This window comes from Mesoplodon bidens, assembly GCF_964165515.1.
Source record: "Mesoplodon bidens genome assembly, chromosome: 10".
Taxonomy (NCBI): Eukaryota; Metazoa; Chordata; class Mammalia; order Artiodactyla; family Ziphiidae; genus Mesoplodon; species Mesoplodon bidens.
In genome coordinates, this window is record NC_138172.1 from 79,890,247 (window position 1) to 79,917,063 (window position 26,817).

General features: G+C 47.0%; 1 protein-coding gene across 3 annotated transcripts; it reads left to right on the forward strand.

Moving 5' to 3' along the window:
• Positions 1 to 26,817, forward strand: TFAP2B (transcription factor AP-2 beta; the record flags this gene model as incomplete). 3 transcript variants are annotated; one of them, XM_081246931.1, is made up of 8 exons in its annotated part: positions 1 to 81; positions 4,415 to 4,873; positions 9,638 to 9,698; positions 17,162 to 17,381; positions 18,930 to 19,048; positions 21,176 to 21,317; positions 24,202 to 24,461; positions 26,795 to 26,817. In XM_081246931.1, 8 exons carry the CDS (start codon positions 1 to 3, stop codon positions 26,815 to 26,817), a joined length of 1,365 nt encoding a protein of 454 aa, XP_081103057.1. The 3 variants fall into 3 exon arrangements, with proteins under 3 accessions (XP_081103057.1, XP_081103055.1, XP_081103056.1); XM_081246929.1 differs by lacking the exon at positions 26,795 to 26,817 and adding an exon at positions 3,211 to 3,237 and having other exon boundaries at positions 24,202 to 25,063; XM_081246930.1 differs by lacking the exon at positions 26,795 to 26,817 and having other exon boundaries at positions 24,202 to 25,063.

Here is a 26,817-nt window from a genome sequence, read left to right on the forward strand (position 1 = left end):
ATGCACTCACCTCCTAGAGACCCGGCTGCCATCATGCTCTGGAAGCTCGTGGAGAATGTCAAGTACGAAGATATCTATGAGGTGAGCCGACACCCCCGGTTGCACCTTAGAGCTTTGCAGATAGAGAATTTGAGCTTCTTGACAGCCCCAACTCATCTATATTTTTAAGCTATTTGCTCGTAGATTTCCGGTCGGTTTTCTCAGCTTTCTCCAACTTTTAGAAAAGCTGGCTTGGGGAAACTTCGCTATTCTGAAAAAGGACTTTAAGGTGGAAATCTGACGACTTTAACTTAGGGGATTTCTCTTTTTTTTGTTATTTTATTTTTCTTTCTTCGTCGCCCCCCCCCTTTAGTATCTGATGGGGAGCAGTGTGCTAGTGAATGTGGGCAGAGAAAATAGAGACTGATAAAGGCAGAGGCTCTCCACGTTTTGAGTGTGGGAGAGAATTAGGTTTTCAAGACTACTTCGTAACAGATTCGAGCTTTTAATTTTTATTTTCAATAACATTTTTGAAATCGATAACCAACGGATCCCAGTAGAGGACGAACATATAGAAGGAGGGAGGTCGACGGATAGACGGACAGATGGATAGATGGATGTAGAGAGAGCACAAGCCAAGGAGCCGTAACAGACAATTTTTTAATTTTCTTTTTTTCTCGTGTTTTGCTTCTTTGAGAGTCGGGGCGTCCAAACCACCCCATGTCTTAGCATTTTTAACGAAAATTTCTGCCCGGGTCGAGTGCGCACCATTCTTTACCGCTGAGGACAGGGAGACGCGGGTGGAGATGCTGCCCGAAGCCAGGCGGGAGCCTGCCTCCACGCGGGCGGGGCGCGCCGGCCGTGCGCTCGGGTCTCGGGCGCCGACGGAGCGGCGGGGCTGCGGGGCTGCGCGTGGGCCGGGCTGCCGGGCGGAGAGGGGACGGCGGCCCAGGACCGCGGAACTTCGCTCCGAGCTCACCAGCCTGGGAGTCCCCGAATTAGGCGTGAGGGGAAGCGGGGAAGCGAAGACTCCGAGGAGACGTCGGGGGAGGGAAGCGGGAAAGAAAAACTTGGCGGAAGGCGAAGAGAAAGGGGCAGAGGAGTAAGGGACGGGGAAGGTAGAAGCTGGCGAGCGGGCAGCGGTCGGAGGTCGGAAGGAGGGGAAGTCGGAGAGGGGAGGGAACACGAGAAGCCAAGTCTCGAGCGATCGGCGCGGGAAGCGCTCGGTCGGGCGAAGCGGTCGCGATGGGACGCCAAGAGGATCCCCACCCCGCGGGGGACACGCCATCCCGCCGGCTCCGGGACGACTCCTGAAAGCCGGGCAGGGAGCCGCCGTGCGTACGCTAGGAACGGGCTCCTCCCGACGCCGCCGGCCCAGCCCCGCGACCCAGACTGCGGCTCCGCGGAGCCCACGCGCGCCCCGCCGCTGCCCGGCTGAGTTTCGCAAGCAGCGCCCGGCGCCCGCGCCTGGAGCCTCGCAGCTCTGCCCAGCCCCGAATCTTGATTTTGGGGGGTGTGTGCGTGTGTGTGCGTGTGTGTATGAGAGAGAGAGAGAGAGAGAGAGAGAGAGAGGTGAGAGGGAGAGAGGAGATTCGTCTTTCTGCGGAATGATGATTGGGGCTTTCCTCTCCTCTTTGTGGTTGTGTATTGACTGTAACGAAGAGCCGCGCCTCCGCCTGGTGGGGTTTGTTTCTGTTCGGCCTCCTCTTCCTTCTTTAACAGGCGGGATAATGGTCTACTCGAAGGAGCTAGAACTGTCCTAAAGAATGTGAGCGCCCGAAGTGGGCTTGGCACGGGTGGGGAAGGGGCCACGGTGTAAATAGCTCAGGGTATACAGAGAGGGACTTCACTGGGTTCCGAAAAGTAAGCAGGGTAAAACTCGTTCTAAGAGTCTGGAAGGTAGACTGGCTAAATGGGAAAGGAGGGAGGGAGAGAAGAAAGCAGGGAGGGAGGGAGGGAGGGAGGAAGAGGGAGGGGTGGAGTGGAAGAGGGAAAGAGGGGAGAATAAAGGGGGAGGGAGAGAGAAGAGACACAGAGAGAGACAGAGAGAGAGAGAGAGGAGAGAGAGAGAGAGAAAAGCCTGCAGGTATTCCTATCTGCCTAATTTTTCTGCTCAAAAAATATAGGAGAACCCGCAGCCCGGTGGAAGGAGCCTATTTAAGTCGGGAGAAAGGTTGAACTTTAACAGAAATGGCAGTTAGGCCAGTTGAACGGGTTCCTGAAACATCCAAAAAGGTTTTCTGTTGCCCCTGGCTTTGCCTGGAAAGGATAAGTTTAGTGTACTTGAAGATTGATTGCATATATTTTAAATTGAAGTAAAAAAAATCACAGACTGCAGAAGCACTAAAGAGGGAAAGGCTGCACGAGGGATGGAAAGCCCCCATCTCGCCTCTCTCCTTTAATAAATAAGCATAATCTCCAGTATGCGTGAAAGTCTGCAAACGTCACTGTAAACAACCGGGCCCACCGGTTTACTTTGCTCTCCCCTCCAAAGGAGGAGGCAACGCCTTTTTATTTTGTTTTTTAATCTGCACAGGAAGCACCTAGGGCGATCCATTCTTCCCAGTAGGAAAGTCCCTCTCCAGAAACCAGGACACCTACGTTCTGCACAAGCCCCCAGCGATGCTGTCTCCCTCACCGCCTGGTCCAGGGGAGCAGGGGCTGCTTTACGCGCGTCCCCGGCTCAGTTAATTGAAGTTCTGCCTCTTTCCTGCTAAACTTTTTCCCCGGTCTGCCTTCGCCAGCCCCCTCGTCTGATTACATCTAGTAATTCTCCACTGAATGAACGTCATTTACAATAGTAGGGAGCTCTGCGCCCGCTGCTGCTTCACGCTCCATTTGTCCTCCATTCTCCCTTTAAAGTACTCGTGTAATATTAATAGTCATGAATATCAATTATTATGAGGAGGTGTAGGCAAGCGGAGGGAGGAAGGGGCGGCCGAGCAGTCTGAGCCCAGCTTCGGGCGGAAGAGGACTGCTTCTGGAGCCCCGAAGAACCGCAGAAGAAAAAAGCCAAAAAAACAGCAAGAGACCGATGAACAGCTCTGTGTGTGTGTGACAGGCGACGCCAATCTCGTTTGGGGGGGGTAAATTTTTTTTTTTTTTTTGATGGCTTGTCCTGGAAACACCTCAAGCTCGGCTCCTGTGTCCAGCTCGTTTCTCTGCTGGACTCCTTGATTTTTTTTTTAATCATTGTTTGATTTTGAGAAGTAACCAGGCTTTTTTTTCCAGATGTTAGTCCACACCTATTCATCCATGGTGAGTCTGGATTCACGTTGTACCAGAATTGCATGCTCCCTTCTCTTACTGTCTCTCTGTCTCTGTCTCTTGTGTGTGCAGTCTCACTCTCTCGTCTCTGTCTTCCTTCGAGCGCCTTTGGCTTGGTAATTTAGCACCATAATTGGACGAGGCTGCAGCTGCTTCTCTGCATTGTGTGTTCGTCTGAGCTCCATGAGTCAACTGGGGAGCGGGGGGGAGGCCGAACAGAAAAACTTTTTATTTGCCATTGCAGTTTGGAAATTTAGGTGACTATTTCTCCAAAAAGAACCATGGGGACTTTACCATGGCATTTCCACAGAGGAGAGGGAGAAACTCACACACACACACACACACACACACACACACACACACCTCCCCCCCTCCCTTTTCACTGAGTTTAGCACTCCACTTAGGACCAGCGCTAAGTTGTCTGGGCCTTTTTTTGTTCGTTTTTTTTTCCCCCTCCCAACCCCAGGTCCTTCATCTTCATTCCCTGGAGTAGGACAGCAATAGATATATTTAGAAAAGCAACCTTAGAAAAACTCCTGCGAACCACAGTTCAACTTTAACAGCGACTCAGGATATGATTTCGAATGAGATCCATTTCAATCAAACACTACATAAATTATTTAATTCCTCTTGGGTAGGGAGGGGGACTGGAAACTCAGATCAGGCAGATTCCTGGGTCTCCTGGAATGACCAAGTCGTGTGGGGAGCTCCTGGTCAGCCGGCTGGGTTAGGAAGAGGAACAGCACAGCTAATAGTATGAAGTTTTATTTGTCATGCTTTGGGGCCTCTGGAAGAGTTAGGAAAATATAGTTTAAAACACCCAGAAGAGCAAATACCCTATGTCAGACTCCTGTATTTTTCATTAGGGAATTGAGAATCTCCCCCCATACACACTGTTACTTTACCCTCACCCCTTTTGCCGGCTTTGCACCCCAACAGAGGGCTTAGATGTTGGTTAAGTGGGTGATTCTCCCCCTTTTCCCCCCAAAGCCTCACATTTGGAATTGCTGAAATCATGTACCCTCTGAGTCAGCTTGGGAGTCTAAGTTTCAGACTCTTGCGTCCCCTATCCCGGGAAAAAGAAGATGCCAAAGGCGGGCTTCTCCATTTGTCGATTGTATTTTTTCCTCCCCTTCTCTCTCTCTCTCTTTCTTCTCTCTGCTCCCAGGACCGGCACGATGGCGTCCCGAGTCACAGCTCACGGCTCTCCCAGCTGGGCTCGGTGTCCCAAGGACCTTACTCCAGCGCCCCGCCGCTGTCCCACACGCCGTCGTCAGATTTCCAGCCACCCTACTTCCCGCCCCCCTACCAGCCGCTCCCCTACCACCAGAGCCAGGACCCCTACTCCCACGTCAACGACCCCTACTCCCTGAACCCCCTGCACCAGCCCCAGCAGCACCCCTGGGGACAGCGACAGCGGCAAGAAGTGGGTTCAGAAGCCGGCTCTCTCCTGCCCCAGCCTCGGGCCGCCCTGCCCCAGCTCTCGGGCCTCGACCCCCGGAGGGACTACCACTCGGTCCGCCGGCCGGACGTGCTCCTGCACTCAGCACACCACGGCCTGGACGCGGGCATGGGTGACAGCCTCTCGCTGCACGGTCTCGGCCACCCCGGGATGGAAGACGTCCAGGTAACGGCACACAAACAAACACACAGTAAACAAATAACAAATGCCCCGGGAGGGGGGACACGCAGGGAGGGACAGCTGTGTCTCCTTTGGGGGAGGTAGTTTGCATCTTTAGAACAGCACCAGCTGGACACCACGTACGGAACTGTGTGTATACGTGTATGGCTCTCTAGTGGCGATTTCTGGAGGTCCGATGATGAAGGCTAGAAGCACTAGAAATGAAAGAATGAAGGCGAAAAATATATGTGTGTTTTGCTAGTTTAGGATCATCAGAATCAAGGCTAGATGTTTTTGTCTTGCCTTAGCTATGAGACTCCTTCCTGTTTTCTTGCGCTTCGTGCGAGCAAGCTGGGTGCCCTCCCCAACCCACCCGCTCTGCATGCCCAGCAGTGGGCCTGGGCCCCCTGACATGGCAGGTGGAGCCCTGACTGCCTGAAGCTACAGCGTGGAGGTGCAGGGACCTCTATAGAGGTTCTTGCTGGATTTGCAAAGACTTTGTTAAGCATGACAATGCACAGTGGAAGAAAAACATGTGCTATTTTGTCCAAGCCAGGTCTTACTTTGAATGTCCCATAAGCTGTTGAACCCTTTTCCAAGATAATTGAGTTCCAGGGTCATCATGTGAGAAATGGAAGATCTGTGAGGAGAGACCCAGAAAGTCATAATTCTGTTTGGGAATTCATGAGGACACATGTGATTTTGGAGATTCTTTTCCCCCTTTGGACCATTAAACGACTGTGGAGCAATGTTCTCCAGTCCTCCTGTCCACTAATACCCTCTCCCCAGTGTCACCACCCCAGTTGAAGAGGCATCATATGTTTGTTTCTTAAAAGGCTCCAAACACTCCCCCACCCACTCACTATCCCATCTGCAACCTACACAATGGAGCCTGATTTGGTGGAGAATACTTGGTTAAACTAAACAAAGAAACATCAAAGAAATGATTTATAAAAACTCTCTGGGTGATTCTGAGCAGGTCTCCTTTTCCTCCCTAATTTAAATAGTCTCCAGAAAAGATAAATATGGTTGAAAGGTATTCAATGGATCTTTCGGTCTCATTGGCATGGTTGTATATATTATGCATCATTATGGACATACCTCTGAAGAAAAGGAAAACAATATGGGAAAGCGAAAGGGTGCATGAGTCCTTCCTCTTTACCTTGCTGAAGAAAATGTATTTTGAACAGTTAAAATGTGGGGACAGAATTAAATGCTGTCTGTGTGTAGTCTATGATGGTTTACTGCTTTCAAGGAAATCAGTTATTTAATATTTCCAAAAATGACAGAATCACCTGAGTTGTGGCTGGATTTACCCATAGTCATAAGAATGGTAGTTTTGTTGATTTAGCCGAGCTTAACTGTCCCTGTCTGGAGATAATGCTCATTTCAGAATATCATATGAGAAAGGAAATATTTAATCGTTTTTTTTTAATGCATTGGGGTAATATATGTCTGGGGGGAAAAGTTTTTAAATTAACCTTTCTGGGTACGGTTCAAAGTGCTAGATAATGAAAGTGGATCAACTCATCAGCGTTGCTGTTGGCAATGCTGCACTGGCCGTGTCACCACACTCGGCAGGCCTAGTGGTTTAGGCGACCGAACCCAGGGATTGCGCCCAAAGAGGGAACAGATTTCTTTGGTTTTAGTTTTTTGTTTTTTGAAAGAGAGAATCGTGAGCGGTTTGGAGTGTTTTGGTCAAATGCAAGGGGCCAGAGAAAAACAGGGCCAGGTCGATGTGCATTTGGGAGAGCACCCTTGTCGGAGTTGTGGCCGGAGCTCAGACCCGGGAGGTGGACAGAGCCCAGAGCAGAGACAGCGCAGGCCCAGGGCCCTCGCTGCTCCCCGCCCACCCCACCTTTCCCCGTTCCTCCCCGGATGCATCCCAGCAGGTCGCCTGGCGAGGTGGGGAGGCCCGCGGGACTTTCTCGGGTCGACCCTCACTGCAAGGGGTCTCGGGGGATACACTCCGCGCCTGTCCCAGGAGGGGAACGACAGGGGCTGGGGCGATCTCTGTCTCCGCCGCGATGACAGGCGTCCTGAGGCTGGGGTGTGGTTGACGTGACACGGGGCAGGTGACAAAGAAAGACAGGGGAAGAGATGGACCTAGGACCAGACCCTCGAATCCAGAGGCTCTGCCTCCTCCGTCCAGTCCCGGAGGATCCACTTCTGACTTAGGGATCTGGAACGCGGTGGGGGGCGGCGGCTAAAGTTGCAGGAGCTGATGGCGGTTTCAGCGTTTCGCGTTTCCTGCAGCTACGGGATGCGTGGGCTGCGCCCCACCTGTCTGTAAAAGGGACCAGGGGTGCCTCAGCCTGGACCCCAGTCACTCGTTCCATCTCAAGGGCCTGTTGTGTGTGCTGGATCCCCCTACCCAATTCAGCCGCGGATCAGGCAGATCCCAGGGCGCTGCCAGGCCGGGGGGCCCTCACACCCAGCGGTGCTCACCTGGCCTAGGGCTGGGGGGAGATGTTGTGTGACCCAGACACACACGCGGGGCCACCGCCCCGACCGTGAGAGAAGCAAATGAGGAGAGCTAATTAACCAAATGCTTCTAATAATTTTTTTAATGAAACTATAAAACCCTGTCAATTTCTCTTTCAATTTACTCACAGGGGCTATTAAACCAGCAAATCGCTGTTTGGGTTCTGGGTATGCTACATTCTACCCATTGTGTGTGTGTGTGTGTGCGTGTGTGTGTGTGTGTGTGTGTGTGAGCGCGCACGTGGGGAGGGGGGCGGTGTTTAAAACTCAGAAAAACAGCATCAGAAAGAAGAGAGCGTGAGGTGACACCTAGTTTGGAGCTTGTTTAGTTGCTGTGAACACCTCTTTCCTTCTTCCGATCTTTGCTCCTAACCTCTCATCACCTTTACTACCTAAGAGTGTAAACATATAAGGATGTTAAGTCAAAGCCCTACACACGCACACACACACACACTCAAACACACCCTAGTGTCTTAAAGCAACCCCTGGTATCACTTTTAACTAAAGAAGTCTAGTAATTACGAGTCTGAGTCGTTTTCTGGGCTTCCGCATGCAGTCCTAATTAAATCTTTACGATCCTCCCTGTGACGATTAAGCGCCAGCATGCTGCGTGAATATCCTGTACAAAAACCCAGCAGGCGTCCGTAATTAGATCGAAAATCAGACAAGAGCCTTCTCATTAACTACCACAACTACCCCACGTCGCTGATGAGGCGTATATACATATTCACGTACCGACGTGAGGGTGAGGTGTGGGCGCTCACGGTCCGGAGCCTGTTGAGATCGCGGGTCTGCCCGCCCACAGATACAGGCGGATATTTCTGTTCTGCGTGGACACGTCGCCACTGTAGACACGTGAGCACAAAAGGCGTGAATCTTGTGTGTGCGCGCCCGCGTGCATGGTGGGGTCTGCTGGGAGTTCCGAACAAGTTACATGAAGCCTTTTTCTTTTTTTTTTTAAGCTTTGTACTATTTCTTAAGTTGGAGATGGCATGCATGGAAAATGGTCCTTACGGAGAATAACAATTTTCCCCATCTTTCTGAGAACAGAAGAGTGGCTATGAAAAACGGAAAGAAACAAATGAACATGACCCCTCCATGATTAGATCATCTCGTTTCTAATGTGCTGCTTGTTTGGGGTACACAGTCTCTTTCTGTAATGAACACACCCCCTGTCTGGGGACGCAGCTTGAGTGGGTGGGAAGTGCTGTCTAAACACAACCCCCCTTACAAGCCCTTTGCTTTTTACTCCTCTGTAGAGTGGGTGACAGATTAGTCCAAACATAGGTGTCTAAGGATCAAGGAAAGCAGCTGTACATGGCAGAAAGGCCTAGCATTGATTTTCTCTTGGGAGTAGGGGGAGGGAATCCACTGCCTTTGGATGCCCTGGGATACACGGCTAGAACCCTGTTCTGGTGCATCCTGACAGTAAGAATATCATTCTAACAGCTATTTCCCCTCTGAGATGCAGCCAACATCTAGGGTCGAAACTTTCCTTCTCTGGGATGAAAATGGCAAGGAAGGTGAATGCTCTTTGCCATTACCCAGGTGCTGACTGGGAGATCCTCCGTGTGTGTGTGTGTGTGTGTGTGTGTGTGTGTATGTTGGTGTGTCTGTAGTTACTGCCTTCCTAACAGGTGTGCTTCTTGCTGGGTAGCAGAGGTGGCAGGGTTGGGAGGGGAGTAGATTGTGCAGGTCCCCCGCAAGCGATTGTCCTGCAGCAGGAAGCTCACCCAGCACAGGGATGTGTGTGAACTGCAGTGGGTGTGTGGTCCTGACAGCCTGCAGACGTGTTCCTATGTGTTGCTGTTTGCATTCCATTCCAAATTGCTCAGACTTTAATTAAAATCCTATAATGTAAACTATTATGTATTTGTAAAATGACTCTGGGGTTAAGATGCACTGGAATAGCATAGAAAACAGAAATTGCTCTAATATTGGTGAAAATCCTTCAGTGCCGCCAGATTTTCACAACTCATAAGAGCAAATAATATAAAAGTTTATGTGTCTATGTAATATCTATGTTTAATGTAATAACTAAACCAATCCTGCATCCCAGATGTCTCTCACAGTTTCCTTTTTCCTCTTCTTCCATTGGAAGAATTTATAATTTGGGTGAATTTCATTTCTGTGTCCATTTGGAGGTAATAATGATAATAATAAAACCTCCCTTTGTGAATTAATATAAATGGAAATAACAGCAACTCCAGTTTGGAATGACATGATTTATGAGTGTGATTCTTTAATATCCAGTCGATTTGAATAGTGATGTTTTTATATTCACAGTCAGTTGAAGATGCCAATAACAGCGGCATGAATCTATTGGACCAGTCTGTCATAAAAAAAGGTATGGATTCTTCCCCCCACAAAGTAAGAAAAGTTTCCTCCACGTTCATGTCTTTATGATGAGTTTTCACTTTGAAGGGTTTCATTATTTTATAAGACACAAATGTGTGTTCACAATCATAGCACAGCGACTATCTGGATGAAAATGCCTGTTGGGAAGAAGGAATGGGGGTGGGGGACTGCAGGGAGAAACCCGGATGAGAGAGACAGAGGAACAGAAACTATTGCCATTTTTCTCACGGTACCTTCGCTAGCAATTCTAGATACATTGTAAATAATTGAACTACCATCACGTATGGAACTGGCTGGGAAACACTGCTTTCAAAAATATGCTATAGTTATTTCATTGATAACTGGAGTTTGTGGAGCTAAACCTTATGCCATTGGGGTAGCTCCTTCTCTCTTGGCCTTTGTATTTTTGGCGTGGTCATTTTGTTCCCAGTTCTCTGTGTTTTATGAGTTGTTTCTTCTGATTTTTTAAAATTGTGCCAAATGTGTTGCTAAATATGCTTTTCCTGAGAAGCTGAGCCCGGCTCTGCACATTTCTCAATCTTCCTACATATGCATTCATGATTTAGTGTGACTGTGGAATCACCCCATACTGTTAAAGGGCATGTGATATTAACAAATGTTTGCAGTCTCTTGTACAGCTGTAAGCAAAATAATTAACTAATTAAACTAATTAAATGTAATTACAATAACTCATTTCGGGCGTATTGCAGCTGCTTAGTTTTCCCGCCCCCTCTTCTCTGACAGTCACTGAGAGAATGCCTGGCGATTAGGATGGCTGCCTGCCGAAAGGCCCGAATGTCACTCACACGCCACAAATTTAGGAGTTTGAATGTGTAAACAGTGCAATCTTTAATTATCACAAGAACTGGTATTTGGAGCTACAATTTTAACTACTATAACCCTTTCTTATCGATGCCGGAGAAGGCCTGTCCTTCTGTCTGGTGTCAACAGTCCCTAGCTGCAGTCACTTCTGATTCATTTGAGCCAGAGGACATTCACAAAAACAAGTAAAAGAGAAAAAGATGCTTCAGAAAGTAATGCAGAATCAAGCTGGTAGAATAGGAGGGTTGTGAAGGAAGGATTCCAAACAGGGTGAGGTGTTCTCAATTTTCTTCTCTCACAAAAGCAGAAAAAGTCGCTTTGAGAGGTGGGAGGTGGGAGGCGGAAGCTGTACCTGAAATGACGCCATTTGGCTTTGGAACGTAATATCCCCAAGAAGACTAGTAGGGTTTGGGGCAAAACTATTTTAAGTGTTGCTCCAAACATCTCTCCTGCTCTTCTTTAGATAGTATCGTTACGGTTTTTAATGCCAGGGTTTGGTTTTGCTGGGACACTCAGGCTCGTGCTTTGATTTGACAGCTCACTTTCACCATTTCCTCCTGGGTCTTCTCTTCTGGTTAATTGCTGGTTGATGGGAGGTGGGTATGGGGAGGAGGAGAGGCGCTTCTTCATTGGCTTTCTTGGTTTCTTTTCTGTTTTAGTTTCCGTCCCTTTTCATGGAAAGCTAGAACCCCTTAGCTCAGGGTTCTGTATCCTAGAAACAGCGTTGGGGCTGGCTGTAGGGCATGCCCAACTGATGACCAATCAGAAATGTTCTTAACAGCCAGGCCAATAAAAATATTTGGAACGTAGCTTACCTAACAAAATGGAGCTGAAAATATTCTTAGATGTGGGATGCTTTGGTTTCAGGGCTTGTATATGTTTGTCAGTGAAATGTGAATATGTATGTATATGGGTATCTCCAGGAATAAGAAGAGGAGAATGCTGACTAATGTCACTGGTTCTGTTCTGGAAACGCAGAGTACTTCTTATGGCCTCCAGAATCTCTTTTTAAAAATGTGCAGCTTAAAGTATCTAAGTGGCACCCCAGTCATTTTATTGATTTAGGGAGTGTGGTATGAATATAAAGTGTGAGGTCAATTCTATTATTTAATATTTCAGGTATTTGCTTTATTACATGATGAAAATATACTAATATATTTTTATCTTTGGAGAGCCATGGGCAAAAGAGGAATAAGTGGTTGATTTACTTTTCTAGATCACTGTGAATCACTTAAAATAAGGTTATGGGTTCATTAGCTCCTTCCCTGCCCTCTGGTCTCCCGTCTCTGCCCCTCCGCCACCTTTATGAGGGATGACTCCCAGAGATTAATTTCATAAAAGAGGAGGTGAGAACGTTTCCTGAACTAAATATTCTAAATTTCAACAACTGGCAAGGGACTAGGTTGCTTTGTGTGTTTTCTAATGGGCTTTTAGAGAGATTTAAAAAATTCTACCTCATTAATAAAAAAGGCAGCGACTGGCCCAGGTTTAGGTGTCTCTGCTTCTGTGTGATGTATTGAAGGCGGAAGACTTAAGACATAAAGGATATATGTCTCTGTGTGTGTGTCTCTCTCTAATTATTATGGAAGGTCTCCCCCCTAAAATTTAACCAGTCCAATTTTCACCCGTGTTGCTATCACCCCATAGATGGTAGGTGAGCTCTCTTGTTATGTCTGCTATCTGGGCTTAGCTGACATTTCTGAAGTAATTTAGTTAAGAGGAAATGAGTTGTTCCCAGTAGAGAGAGCAAACGAGAGGAGTGAAGGTAGCCAGCGTGATAAATGGCTCTTTCATTTGAAGATCTCCAGAGCTCATTTACGGCTAATTTTCTGTATTGGCCCCCTTTGAGCTATTAATGCAATCGTCAGGGATGGGGGCCCCTCTCCTCTTAGCTGCCCCATTAGAGCTCCCATTAAGCCAGCGAGTCTCAACTCCATGGCAGGAGTTGGGGGAGTAATGAAAGGTGCTTTTTAAACTCTCCTAATCTAAACCGGCAGAGGGTGGTTAATACGATTTGAAGGGGGCTGGTCCATGAGCAATCAATAAAGTAATAATGAGAAGGATTCGGTGCATTAACAGTCTAAAAATCCAACGAGACATTAAAAAATCATTGTTAACTCTCAGTTCCATTAAGATTAGGAATCTGGGCTGGGAGGGGGCAGGGTGGTGCCCAGCTCATGTAAATGATCACTGCCACCAGCCTACAGCCTAACCTAAAGGAGGCTCACCTAGGCTTTCAGAAAAAGTTTTTGGTGCAATTAGAGGCCAATATGCAATCGGCTTGACGCCTTAGGTAGCAGAAAAGATGCTGGGATTTCTTGGAAAGGCCAGAGTGGCTGGAGTCCAAGGTCCAAATGTTGTGACTGTGGGGCATTTTCATTGGTCTTAGGGATATCCTGTTTGGTTAGTTTCAGTTCAACCTCCTGTTCTCTCCCACTTTTTTCCCCGTTAGTTCTGGCCCCTTCCCCACAAAAACACTTAGATTGGTGTGGATTTTCTCTGGGTGGGGGGAGATATAGAAATTGCCAATTTCAATTACAAGGGGTTCTGTTGGGATTCCTCCTTCTGAATCTATTGGAGCCTTTGAGAAAGGTATGAGTTTCCTCTCAAATGGAGAGGTTCACATTTCCAGAGCTGACTTGGATCCCAATTGGTATTTATTCAACTAGAGACTCTCAGCTACGTTTCCAGCCACCCAGGGAGAAATCAGAGTTCATAGAATTTCAAAGCTGGAAAGGTTAGACACTCTTCTCCAACTCCCATCCCCACCCCCCAGTGTGGAAACTGAGACAGAGAGAAGACAAATGATTTTCTCAAGGTCCCACACACCGAGTAAGTGATGGGACCTAACTCAGCCTCTTAGGCTTTGCCCCTAAAGGATGCCAACACTGGACGTTTGTATTTTTTTTTTTTTTATGTTCCAGCTTTCTCTGTGGGAACCCTTTTATTTTTCTTTCCAGGATTTCAGTGCTCACATTTATACACATGCTCTTATATACATGTGGAATAACATTTAGCCTGCAGGTAGATGAGAAACAATGCAAGTATGAGGAAAGCAGTGATCTGCTGGTGAGAAATAATTATTTCAAGCAATGCTCTACCTCTTGTGGCTTCCTGGTGTAGTTTCCATATTTAAGTCCAGGTGCATTACAGAGGGACTTATGCTTCAATCTATTAGATGGGTTCATTTCTTCCTTCTCTCCCACCAGCAGGTCAGACCCACAGAGGACCTGCCTCCAGTCAGACACAAAGATCTCAAAGCTGTGATTTCATACTTAAGTTTAAAGAATAAAGATGAAGAGCTAACTTATTAACACTTGGGCTCTATAGAGTCCACTAATGAATAAGATTTTCTCCAGTTTTCCCTCCTCTCTCTTAAATAAAACTCCAGTCCTTGTAATGAAATATTGATCGGTTTTTAAACCTTTTTTTCTTCTCCTCCCATATAATGCAAGTTTAAAGAGAGGGGAGCAAATTTGGAAGGTGTTACGTCCAGAAGTTGGCCATGCTATCCAACTGAGAACTGAAGAGGAAGAAAAAAAAAAAAAACCTCCCAGTTTTAATGTATGCACAGAAAATTGTAAACATGTAAAGAACTGAAAGCTTCACGCTGAGTTTTGCTATGCTCCATTTCCTTACCATTTCCTGCTGTCGCTTTAAACCTATCTTAGTCATCTCTGGGTTCCGTGAGCAGGGGCAGTGCACTCATAATTACTAACAAATCAACCGGGCCCTGTTGCTCCCTGGGTTATTGATAAGCTGGAGGAAAACAGAAGGGAAAAGACAAAGAGAATAAAATATGGGGTTAATCAGGTGAGGAAAGCATGTGTGAGAGTGGTGGGGAAGGTAGAATGGACTTAGAAAAGCGTAGGGACAAGAAATATGTAGAGTCTAGTTTAGGGGACCAATACAAAGGCCCGGGTGGGAGAGAGGTTTAGAACCTGAGGACGGGAGAGTAGAGGGTGCAAACAAGATTGATACTTAAATTAGAAAATAGAAATGTAACCTGAAGCACCTCTGCTCAAATAGTCTTGGTCTTTGAGGGGAAAAAACAACGCCACCCTCCTCTTCCTCCTCCCCTTAGACAGCAGAGTGCTGAGGGGAGCTGACTGGGTGGGTGATATTTAGGTGATAATGTATATGCAGAAAGGTACAGCCCTTGGGAGGGAGTGATATACATTCCCCAAAGGAAATTGCTCTTGTTTTGGTAAATCAGGCAATTAACAATAGTGAAATTAGAGGGCAGGTTATAAAATGTCTCTATAGACCTAGGTTTTCAAGAGATTTGGCGCCTGGGACTGTGAAAAGCAGGTAAAATTCCAGTTCTCAGGAGATACTCAGTTATCCAGTCTGGGAAACAGGAACTGAACTTACTGTTTTCAGCTTAGTGCTAAGGTGTAGGGCAAGCCATTAATATATTCTTTCTAAATAGTATTTAAATTTTAAAATGTTGCTGAATATCAAAGATGAGATTTTTTATACATTTTATTTCTGTAGTTCATACCATGTTAAAACTACAAAGGGCCGTCTATATTTTGGGGAAAAGTTTTCCCAGGGTTACCATGATTATATATTATTTGCTTATAGTGCTTGAATATGAATCTGAAATATAGAAATCAGGACTGCAGTGAAAAAAAGACATATTAAAATAGATGTGGATATTGTGCAAGATAATTAAATGACAGGGTGTTCCCACCCCAATCACTGTTTTTTTAAGTAAGTCACTTAAATCCATATCTTACTCAAATTTATTTAATACACTTCAAATTTGCATTGGTTCACTCTCAAATGAGAAGCACTTCACTGATGAGACTATGATGAGGAGAATCAGAAAGAAGAAAGCTCCCTCCATAACTCCCCACCACCTCCTTGACGGGGCAGAAGATTCACTCTGGTACCTAACGTCATTCATCTGCCCTGAGACAGACTCTGTAGACAGATCCAGAAATCCCAGAATGTCTACTAAGAAGTAGAAAAAGGGAATGCTTCAGTCTTCCCATCCACTTTCCTCAGAAAGCCCTTTCTACAGGTGTTTGTAAGGGGCCAAATGCAATTCATAGGGAATAAAAGATCTGGGACCTACCTGGCTTTTAGGAGTCTCTAAATAATCATGGAGGTCTGAGTGCTAGGATCTGTGGTAGAGAGAATAAGCTGTTTCAAGAACCCTCAGGGTGGTTAGTCTGTTCTAGACAAGGGAGGTTATGTAACTTATCTGGTGTGTGGGGTTCTAGGCTCCAGATGGTAGAAAGAGCATATCTTTCTCTTACTAGAATTACAGAATGAGACAGAGTCTTTATGAAAGAGGGGGAATGGAAGCATCCTTTTTCATGCCAGAAACATTGCATAAATCCCCTGGACTGGTGATCACCAAATAGTGCTTGAGGGGCTTCAGATCCCAATGGAAGTAGCTAAGGTGTAGGGCAAGCCAGGAGGGGATGTTGCCTGCCCAGTGGCTTCTAGAGCCTGCAGAAGAAAAATGGGCATCAGCAGTGTAGAAGTCCAAGGGAGCGAGACTGTCAGGGAACTGGGAGGCTGACCTTTCACTGTTCCTCATTCCCAGCTCATTCCCAGCCTCTGGTTCTATCAAGCTCCGCCTCTTCCTGAGGTGCAGATGACACTGAAACACAATTAAACAGAAATACAGGCTGAAGAGACTGAATGCGCCTGGGTAGCAGTGGCAACCAGCTGTCAGCTCTTATTAACTTCCGCATAAAACATACCTTGAGTGCGGTTTGTTATCAATTACTTGCCGAAATGAAACAACTGGGGCAAGGCAAGACCGCTGCTCACATGAATTAGAGTGATTGGTTGATTGATCAGGGCACCTGTTGTAAATCATAACTGCTCCAAACAATCACCAGCCGGTGCTTTACATTAATTTGTAAACAAAATTCATGTCACCGCAGAATTGCTTTCACTGGAGAGGAGCATTTGGGTTCATTTCTAAATGAATCTGTTGTTAGGATGTTGGAAAGAATGGGATCCACTGTAGAGAGATGAGCAGCTCTTTTGGGCCCAACTCCCCTGTTTAATGGTATTATTACTTGGCTGTTCTTGGGCAGGGTGACAGATGGTGCCCACCCTCCTGATCCTTGCCAGTGATGACCATAGATTTGTGTCCAATGGGAGAGGAGGAAAGGGTTCCCATAAAGACCATTGGTATTACTATTTTATATCATTGATAGGGATGATCACCTCCAGGCTTTAGCACCAAATGTGATTATCAGGAGACAGATGAGGACACTAAGATTCAGAGAAGTTTAGTGAGATGTTTAAGGTCACACAGCCAGCACGTGATGGAATCGAATCTGCCAGGTTTCACAGCACAATCCAAACTCTGGGCTGCTTGTTTTTCTTGATTTGTGTAGTGAGCGGGACAGCGGCAAGCGACTCTCACATGTCCACACGCATGGGGTAGGTTTCCAGAGGAGTGATGGCTTTTGCATTTGTTTGTACACAGTGCTCTGAACGCACCGCAGAACCACGGGAACAAACACTACCTCCTGCAGCTTTCCGCTTGGATCCTGCCCTGTGGCCTCGCCCGCTGCGCACTCAGCGACACATTCTATCGGCCGGTCACCAGAATCGAAACCCGGTCACCTTTATGGCATTTTTTTTCTCCCTCTCTAGTTCCGGTTCCTCCCAAATCTGTGACTTCGCTGATGATGAATAAGGATGGCTTCCTGGGAGGCATGTCTGTCAACACCGGTGAGGTGTTTTGCTCTGTCCCCGGCCGTTTGTCTCTGCTCAGTTCAACTTCAAAATACAAAGTAACTGTGGGGGAAGTTCAGAGACGGCTGTCGCCCCCCGAATGCCTCAATGCGTCTCTCCTCGGCGGCGTCCTCAGAAGGTAACCCCCCGTATCAACCACTTTTTATACTGCGCGGTTGCCTAGCAACCGGATCCCTAAGTGCGTGCAGCGGCCGCCAAGTGTTCGGCGCGCCCGCGCACGCGCCGCCTCGCCCTTCCGCTCACCTTGCGGGCCTGGGAACCTTCCACTTTCACTGCCCGGCACCTGGCGCCCCTCTCCCCATCCCCAGGACCCTTCGAGGCATTCTCTACCTTGAATGGGACCCACAACCTAAACTTACTTAAAACAGGAGTTTCATGGAGCAACCCCTTTCGTACCTGCAATGTACTCTGATCTCTACTTTGTTTGAAAGTGCACTTGGCGGCCGACTAAGTTGGTCCAGTCCCACTAATGCATTGTGCCCCGCAGTTTGAAAAGCTCTGTTCTAGACTTGTGTGACTTCCTTTCTTCAGTACCACCACCAGTAATAACAATGACACCACTTTAGAAGTATTGACAGTTATTCCTTGGGGCTATTCATATGCTCCCCGATATTGGAGAAAGACAATCTTATAGACTCCTTGTGGAAACTGGGGAAGGAGGTGGCTTTTATCTTAAGATTCAAAGCCTCCCCAAAAGTCCCTGCTAACGCCTGAACGCTTTGGTGAGTGTCCCTGATATGAAGGTGACATTGCATGAGATGAATTTTTCAAGTTAGCCTACCTTGGGGGTTGAAAGTCCCTTTCTTTCCTAAAAGTGGCTGGGTGAACAGTACAGCAAGAGAGGTCAGAGTAACTGTTTATTTCTTGTAGTTTTGCTCAGACCTTAGCACATAAAGGGGGTTCGTTGGGAAGCAGTAAGGGTGTGACCCACAGAGTTTTCTCACTTTGAGTCCTTTTGCTCTGGTCTACTTTGTAGTTCAGTTTTCAACTGAGTCCTTTGAGCCCCACGATGTGGAAGTTTCTTTCAGTCACCCCTGGGCATTGATGGTGGGTGTATGAAACTTACTATGCGATTAAGTGAGATAATCCATATAAAGTGCTTATCACATAACTAAACTCCCTCTAATGCTAGTTTTAGTGTTATTATGATTACCATCGTCATTAGTTTCATGTTTCAGTCTTCCTTCCCCTTTTAACCCAATTCCATTTTATAGCAACTCTTGACCTCTTCCTCTCAAAGCCCATCTGTTTAGGCCAAGCCTTCTCCTTCTGAACCACACAGCTCTTTCCCCTTTTCTGGCAAGGTTGTACTTGCCCGGTTTCTGCTCACCTCACTGGCTCCATGACAAGGAAAGAGCTGGGCTTGTGAATGTGCAACTTCTACCTTCTCTGGACCGACAACCTACACCCTAATTATTCCCATCTGGTATCTTTTTTTTTTCTCACCAGATAAAAAAGTAAACGACTCAATGTTTTTTATGCTCTGTATTGCAGAAATTAAGCAAACCTCAGCAAACTATCAGCAAATAACCAAAAGGAAGAAAAAAAAAGTGCTAACCTCAAGTTAAAACCTCTTCAAGCTCCACTGGGCTTTAGATTGCTAAGTCTAAACTTTGTTTCAGGAACACTCTGAGGTTAATCAGAATGTTAATTCTTGCAATTTCAGAGCCAAATCGAAAAATGGGGGGAGATCTTTGCGAGAAAGGCTAGAAAAAATCGGTTTGAATTTACCCGCGGGCAGGCGCAAGGCAGCAAATGTCACGTTACTCACCTCCCTGGTGGAAGGTAAGCAAGACGTTTGGCCATTTCACGAAGTGGTGGAGCTTAACTGTCGGCTGAAGCCTGACATTTTACATGTTTTATGATTAACTGGAAATCATTGCAATTGTTGTGCCCTTTTGAGTTGGATGTCAAGTGATTGCTGGAGAGAAGTTCAAAGGTCCTTTTACTTAGAGGGAGCGGCAATTGTCCAGAGGCCAAGGGACAATGCAAGGGTCCCTGAGCTCTGGAGAGTGCTCAGGCCTAGTCTCCAAGCCAGAGTAGGGGGCCGTCTCTGCCGCCAGGTGCAGGACATGGTGCCTGAAACACCCTCTGTATGAACTCCTGCAAGAGTAACTCTGTAAGAAGCAATGCATTCAATACACCTTCTCCTTCCCAGATTTTACCTCTGAGTCGTCAGTAGTAGAAAACACAGTCGATTTTTGAAACTATTATTGCATTCATGACCTCTAATGGTTATTTTAAAACTCGTTTCACTCTCAGGGCCCCTATCTCCTGCTGATTACCTGGGACTTATTGTTATTGAAATACAGCTTTATAAGACCAGTGACCTAGGAAAAATATGGGGTGGGGAGTGAGGAAACATGGAGGGGAGTCGTGTATGATCTTCAGCTGTGAATTTAAAGGCCCATACTTATAACAAGCACACTCTAATTTGCTCATCATTTTGGGATTGCGGATGATATTTATGATATGTAATAAACAGGATCTTCTCCACAGTCTAGAACAAGAGGATCTGCATTTGAATCTGTGGGATGTGGAAGGGATAGGAAATAGAGGCAGATGGACCTAATGGAGGGAGTTGTAGAATTTTCTCTAGAGTCTAACATGTAGGTCTTGGTTTTTTCTTCTATTTTTATGGATGTGATATAATGACACTCCTGTGGGGAGTTAGTTTTTAGAGGAGGGGATCTTAGAATATTTAGGCAGCAACAATAAAGCCATCACATTTACAGGCATTGCACTTTGCTATCTTTAAGGCAAAGTTGCCTGGCCCAAACTTACCCCCAGGGACAGCGGTCACTAAATTTCTCGACCACATTTATTAGTGGTTGACTCTTAGCCTGGGGGTTTTACTTTTTGCCCTTTAAGGTATTGCTGATATCACAATCTTCATTTTGAAAAGCAGTCAAAGTAATTTCAGCCCAAGACGGATTTAGGTGGAAAAGGAAGGAAACTGGAAAACACTGAAATGCCAATATTCATTTGGTAGTTTTCAGTGTTATGAGTTGTTGTAAGCACTGTACCTGAAGTCTTTGGTTACTATGCTAATGATGATTAAAAGTAAGTCATGCTCCTTAAAAATAACGTTGGTATGGGATAATTCAACATATCTCTTTTTCATGTCGGGATCTTCCCTTGAACCCCGAAGGCTATGCTTTAAAGGGCAATAATGCTTTATTCGAAAGGGGCTTCCACATAAGTTAAGGAATCTTTCAGCTGTCCAGGTTTTCTATAGCTGCTGTGTCACCTTTGTGCAGTAGAAAGTCCTTAAGTAAGAGAATAATGTCAGGAACCTCTGAAGAGGAGAAACCTGAAACCTAACTGGCAGGAAACTGACAAGAAGAATAAATATTTCATTGCTGGATAGGGATGGATCCATATACGATTTACATATTCTTTAATATATGTGGACATAGACACACAGGGATCTATATTTGTATATATTAGTTATTATAGGAAGATACAAAAGATAGGAAGACTTTTACATTTTATTTAAAGCAGGTGTAACATGCTTTTAAAAAGAAAGGGGGAATCTGGCTTGACTATCCAGCTCACTGTCTATCTAGGTGCAATTGTAAGGTGGCTCCTGAGTGCCTGCCCTCCTTTCCCTTAAGACAAAGCATGGGGTGTGGGAGACCTGAAGCTGTTCAGGGGATGTCTAGCTAGGACTTGGCTGGAAGGACGATCAGGGAGAGGCTGGAAAGAGCGGCAGGAACAAAGTTTGTTCCATCAACGTTAATTACGGTCTGTGAACCACGTTTAGTTTGGGCATCTGTCTCATCTTTGCTATTAACCCTTAACAGTTGGCCTCTTTTGTAAATAATAACAGAATTGACCAGGGAACGCCTCCTGCCCTTGGGATGGTCAGGGACTGGGTGCTGATTATTTCCACTGCGGTTGTCTTTTCAGGAGAGGCTGTTCACTTAGCTCGGGATTTTGGGTACATTTGCGAAACGGAGTTTCCCGCCAAAGCTGTTTCTGAGTATTTGAACCGGCAGCACACGGACCCCAGTGACCTGCACTCCCGGAAGAATATGCTGCTGGCCACCAAGTGAGTGTCCTGGACTCGTGGTCCTCATCCCAGACTCCCAACCTGCGGAGCCGCCTCGCTTGGGAGGAGGCGGTGGGAGCGGCAGCGCAGACTTCCTCCGTGGGGCAGGGAAGCAGCTCAGTGGTGGAAAGCCCGTGGCTGGCTGGCTAGGGAACCCTCCCAGCTCCGCCCCCCTCCGCACCCACCCCTCAGCGTCGATTATGGGCTTCGTATTTGTGTGTTTTCTCTATTTCCTAGTTCCTGAGAGGGATGGCTTTATTAATCCGAATCCAGGCTTTTTACAATTCACATCCCCAACCCCGGGGATGGCAGGCAGACCTTTTCCGGTTGGGTCCCTGTTCCAGTTCTTTCCTGCATCCCTGGATGCATATTTCTCCGGGGGATCCACATCTCCCTGTCTTATCCACACAGCCACGCGTGCTCGCTCAGGGTGTCTATATGTCACCCACGTTCACCCGTCTCTACCCGCAGCTCTAATTACTCTCTTTCCAACGTTGCTGTTTGGCATCTTCCACAGACGTAAAATTTACTACAACTCCAGAGGGGAAAATAGTAAATCTCTGGCTAAATTTAGGTCTAAGAGCTCATTTGAACTTTTACAGTGGGTTTTCTATTTATTTGATTTACTCCTGTCTTTGGCTTCGATGTCATATTGCTGGTGTTTTATGGCCGGCTCAAGCCTGCAGTGGGCGGCGCTGCGTGCGCCCGCACGTTTCTCTCGCAGGCGCGGCCCAAACAGCGGCGCTCATTTATTTAGTGCTGGAGGACGCGGTTTGTTACGTTGACAGCGTAATTTAAAGAAATATATGGAAGGCTGAAAAATCATTTGCTCAAATTTGTCCAGATGTTTTTGAGACGTGATTGGAATTTGATTGCCCCTTTCCGCAGGGTCAAAAAATATTAATGTCCCAGAACTTTAATTGCTTACAGACCCTGGTTTGGGCTTTGAAGATTTAAAATGTTTGACTCTAAGCATTTGTTCTCCTCAGTTCAGCATTTCCTTTTTGGCACTTTGGTAATGAGTACAAACTTCAGGAAAGCCTTTAACCATCTCTTCCAACGATCAAAACCTGGCACCCACCGTCTTTTTAGAAGGCTTTCCTCTGATGTACCAACTAGCAATATAATAGATCTTTATCAGTAGATTGCCCTCTTACCCCTTGCCCTGGTGGCTAGTGGCAGGGGAACTGTTGGTGCTTTATAAAAGAGTAAAGGTACTTTGGGGAAAAAATAAAACTAAAGTGGCTAAATTAGATGACAGGATTCCACAAACAACTCTGTGGTTTCCCTAAGGGGTGCTTGTGGCTTCTCTTAAGGCCAGCACTTCTTAACCTGGGGGGAGTATCAGAATCAGCTGGGGAGCATTTTCAAGATAATTATTTGTGGACCTAGCCGCAGGCTCCCTGAGTGGGAATCAGTGAGGGTGGAGGCCTGGATGTGTGTATTTGATCCCCACAGATGATTCTGAGGTATCTCTGGCTTAAGAACTGCCCTATTTAGGTCAGAACTGTTACCCGTTTCTTCCTGGTTGGGAGGATGTATGTATGCATTTCGAACAGAGGAAAGAGTAGTGAGAGGATTCCTGGTAGTGTCCTCTACCCATCAGCCTTAAAACCAAACACCTTTTCTGGCTGCTGCAGGTTGGGGAGGAGGTATTCCCCATCTAATTTGGCCATTTCTCCTCCTGGGAGTAATCCCCTGGGAAGAGGTGCCCCAGGGTCACTGACATGGGCCTCCAGGTATCTGCCCTATTCACCTGTTGGCCAGGCCAGGTGTCACCAAGTGTCAGACTATCCCAGGGAGGCCTGTGATTGGCGTTCTGTGGTTTTTCTTTTCTCACCACCCTGGAGACCAGGTGGAGGCAGGCTGGCAGAAGTCTGCCAGCCTGTGAAAGGCTATGACCTTTGGGATGCCATACCTCTGACCACAAGGTGAACCAAGCCACTGGACCTTCAGGGCTAAAATCCTTTTTTCCACCTCCTATATATCAAAAATTTCTCAAATAAGTTTAGTCCATAGTTAGGCATGCAGGGTTTCTAAGGCTGGGAGATTCCTCTAAATTGTCAGTGCCTTGAAATAAAAACCTTCAACAATAAAATTCTACCCTCCCTGGAGTCTTAACCATCTACCTTTAGGTTTTATTTAAACAATGTGGGAATCCTTTTATATGGACAACAATATTGTTGTACAAAGATCTTCGGTAGCCTATACTTTAAAAGAAAGGGAAAACGGGGGGTGGTGGTGGTGGGAATACTTCCCTTCTCAAATGCTGCAGGTAAACAGCTTTTTGCTGTGAATGGAATCAGCATTCTCTCCTGGAATAAACAGTTGCTTGCCCTGGGCCACGCAAGGCTCCAGCAATCTGCTTCTGTGCCAGGGACAGGCTTGTGGCCCAGGGCCCTAACTCTTTCCCGGCTTTTTGAGTCTGATCGCCAAGAGGTTGGAGAGGCAGGGGAGAGGAGGGGGAAAGGGCTTTTAGAGGAACTGTCAGGTAAGAGCTAAAAATTACTGAAGATTGCAAATCAAACGCTAAAGCTTAGCACATTTCCCAAAACGGGGGTTTATGCAGTCCTGGAATGAAGGGGGGAAAGACGGGCAGGGGGTGGGGGGAAAGGCCAGGCTTTGGGATGGAAGGGGTGCCTAAATCCCCACCCCCGCTTTCCTTCCAGTCCCAGCTGCTCTAGAAGGGAGAACGCTGGGAAAGGAAACAGAGCGGAATCGCCCGCATTAGCCTCGCTCTCCGGCTCTCCCGTGACCGGGCGCCCCTGGGCTCGTGTGAGCGTCTCCTTTCGAATGTCAATGACAACGACGCTGAGGGTGTTTTTTTTTTGTTGTTGTTGTTTTGCTTTCTTATTGTTGTTGCTCCTCTCCCGCCCCTTTGCAGGCAACTTTGTAAAGAATTTACGGATCTGCTGGCTCAGGACCGGACGCCGATCGGAAACAGCCGGCCCAGCCCCATTCTGGAGCCGGGGATCCAGAGCTGCCTCACGCACTTCAGCCTCATCACGCACGGCTTCGGCGCCCCGGCCATTTGCGCCGCGCTCACGGCCCTGCAGAACTATCTCACCGAGGCGCTCAAAGGCATGGACAAGATGTTCTTGAACAACACCACCACTAACAGGCACACGTCTGGGGAAGGCCCAGGTAGTAAAACTGGCGACAAGGAGGAGAAACACAGGAAATGAAAACTTAAAAAAAAAAGGAAAAATGTTTTAAATACAAAAGGAAAACAGAAAAAAAATTAATTTTAGCTTTAAAAATATTGGATTGGCTTTGGAAGAATTATATTAGGTAGAATACACATACAATCAAAGTTAAAAAAAAAACAAAGCTAAATAACTTAAAAAAAAAAAACTTGAGGCGTACCACGGAGCAACAGTATCGGTTCTCAGTGTCTATTTCAAGATACACTTGGAGACAACCGTCCGGATTTTCCACTTCGGTTCTTTCGAGCTTAGTAATACTGATAATAAAAAGAAAACCATGATTTTTTTCCCTTTGGAAAATAAACATAAGACTAAACGTGAGAAAACTCTAACTTATTGGAAGAAAATCGGAGAAACCGTGTCGGTGTCAGTGCTTTGAGAGCTGGTTGACTGAGACGCACGAACTTTTTAAATTTTTAATATATTTTTAGGAAACTCTCTGGCAGTCCCCGCCCTTCCACCTCACCTCGCCCCTCTCCCAGCCACCCTTTTTCTACGTTGCCCTCCCTCCCTCCGGCTGTCACGGGAATCTTCCGGGATGAAAAGGCGTGTGGTTAGCCCTCTGGTGCGCTGTTGTGGTCCCCTCGGTGACCCCGCCCCCGCCCCGCCCTGTGTCCATAACTCAAGGGGGCCCAACTCCGGGCCTTTTGCTTAATTAGGGAGGGCGAGGGCGGGCGGGGCGGGAGGCCCGCGGGGACGCAGGCGGTGGCTGCAGCTCTCGGGCCGGCTAGCCGAGGAGAGGCTCCCGTGGCCGAGGAAAATCCGGACCAATAAGTTGATTCAGACTCCTCATCAGTTCTTTTCCGAAACGTTACTAGTTCCCAGCCTTGCCAGCATCTGCCTACAGAGCATCTTGCATTTGTTATCATATGTGTCATCTACCAATTTTAAGAACAATAGTAAAACCCAAACACAATATGAATACGTTGATTAGTATGTAATTCCTTCGGAGGGGTATGTACCATTTCATTCTCTTCTGTTTTCCAAAGCTTTGCCCGCATGGTTTATGAGCTTCTTCAAAGAGGACTTGGGCTTCCTACACAATCTATAAGGTACAGAGAAAAAAAAATTCCGATCCCTTTTTAATCACAGCCTGTGTGTCAGAATTCTGCAGGTGCACTTCTTTAAAGAAGCTCAAAGGGAATAATTTAGAAAGTGGCCAATAAGAGATTGAAGCAGCTTTGAGTCTAGTTGCTAACAGATACCTCAATACAGAATTCCGGGGAAGTGGGGAGCTGCTAAATGAATTTTAGGGGAGAGGAGTAAGTGTTCTTGGAGCCCAATATTTTAACATTATTGCCTTGCCTTTCAAACGGATTCCATTTCCTTGGGCTCTTTGGCGATTGTGGGGAAAGCAGCAGCTTTGCTAGTGGTCGAGTGGTCGCGGGGAGGGGGATGGTGCAAGCTCCCGTGTTTCAGCAACAACTGCTTTCTTACAAGATGCTTTATGAATGAGGCGTTTTTCCCCCTCCCAGACGTGCACTTGTTTTTCGCAATAATGGTAAAATAATGCAAAGTGAAAGGAGATGTATTTCAGCTTTGAATGTTACTGTCTGGATACACTGGGACTATTCCCAGTGGATAAAGTTTCATACATTTAATATCTCTCACTTCTGGCAGCCCTGCTCCTTTCTTGGGCTTCACCTGAGCATTATCTTGAAATAAGATCTGAAACCCATTGTTCCCACCATCCCCAAAGCAGTGGGAAATCCCCAGGGGCGAAGGAGTGGTTGATCTAGGTCTCTAAATAGAGTGTGCATGAACGCATCTCTTTAAACAAAGTAGGCATTAGGACCTTTGCAGCATCCCTTGAATATAAAGATCCAGAGGTTTGTTCTGCAGGGTTTACAGTTAGGACCCACGGGGACTATCGGGTCTGCTGCCCCATGGGCCTTGGCCTGGGGAGGGGGGAGGTTAGAGGGTCGGATTTAGGAACCTGCTGAGTTTTGCACTGACATTTTTATGGGGGGCTGAGTTAGGGAGCTGGTTTCAGACCACCAGGAGGGCCCAAGCAATGGCTGATGTCAGACCCCAGCCCATCCACGTCAGCTTCTTTGGGGGCCTCTGGGTGTGCAGGGCTCAGCCATAGATGAGTTGATAGGAGTGCAAAGGCCGGGAACTAGACCTCAGGGAGCGTGTAGACACTCCATCTCTTCCCAGCTCAGAAGCCTGCGCCTTTGTCCGAGGGCCTGGCCGCTTGCATTAGACGTATTCTGATTGCCAAAGGCCGGGAGAAACCGCACTGAAAACCATCGTCTCCTTTCCTTGCAGGGCAACGCGCCCCACGCGTGTGA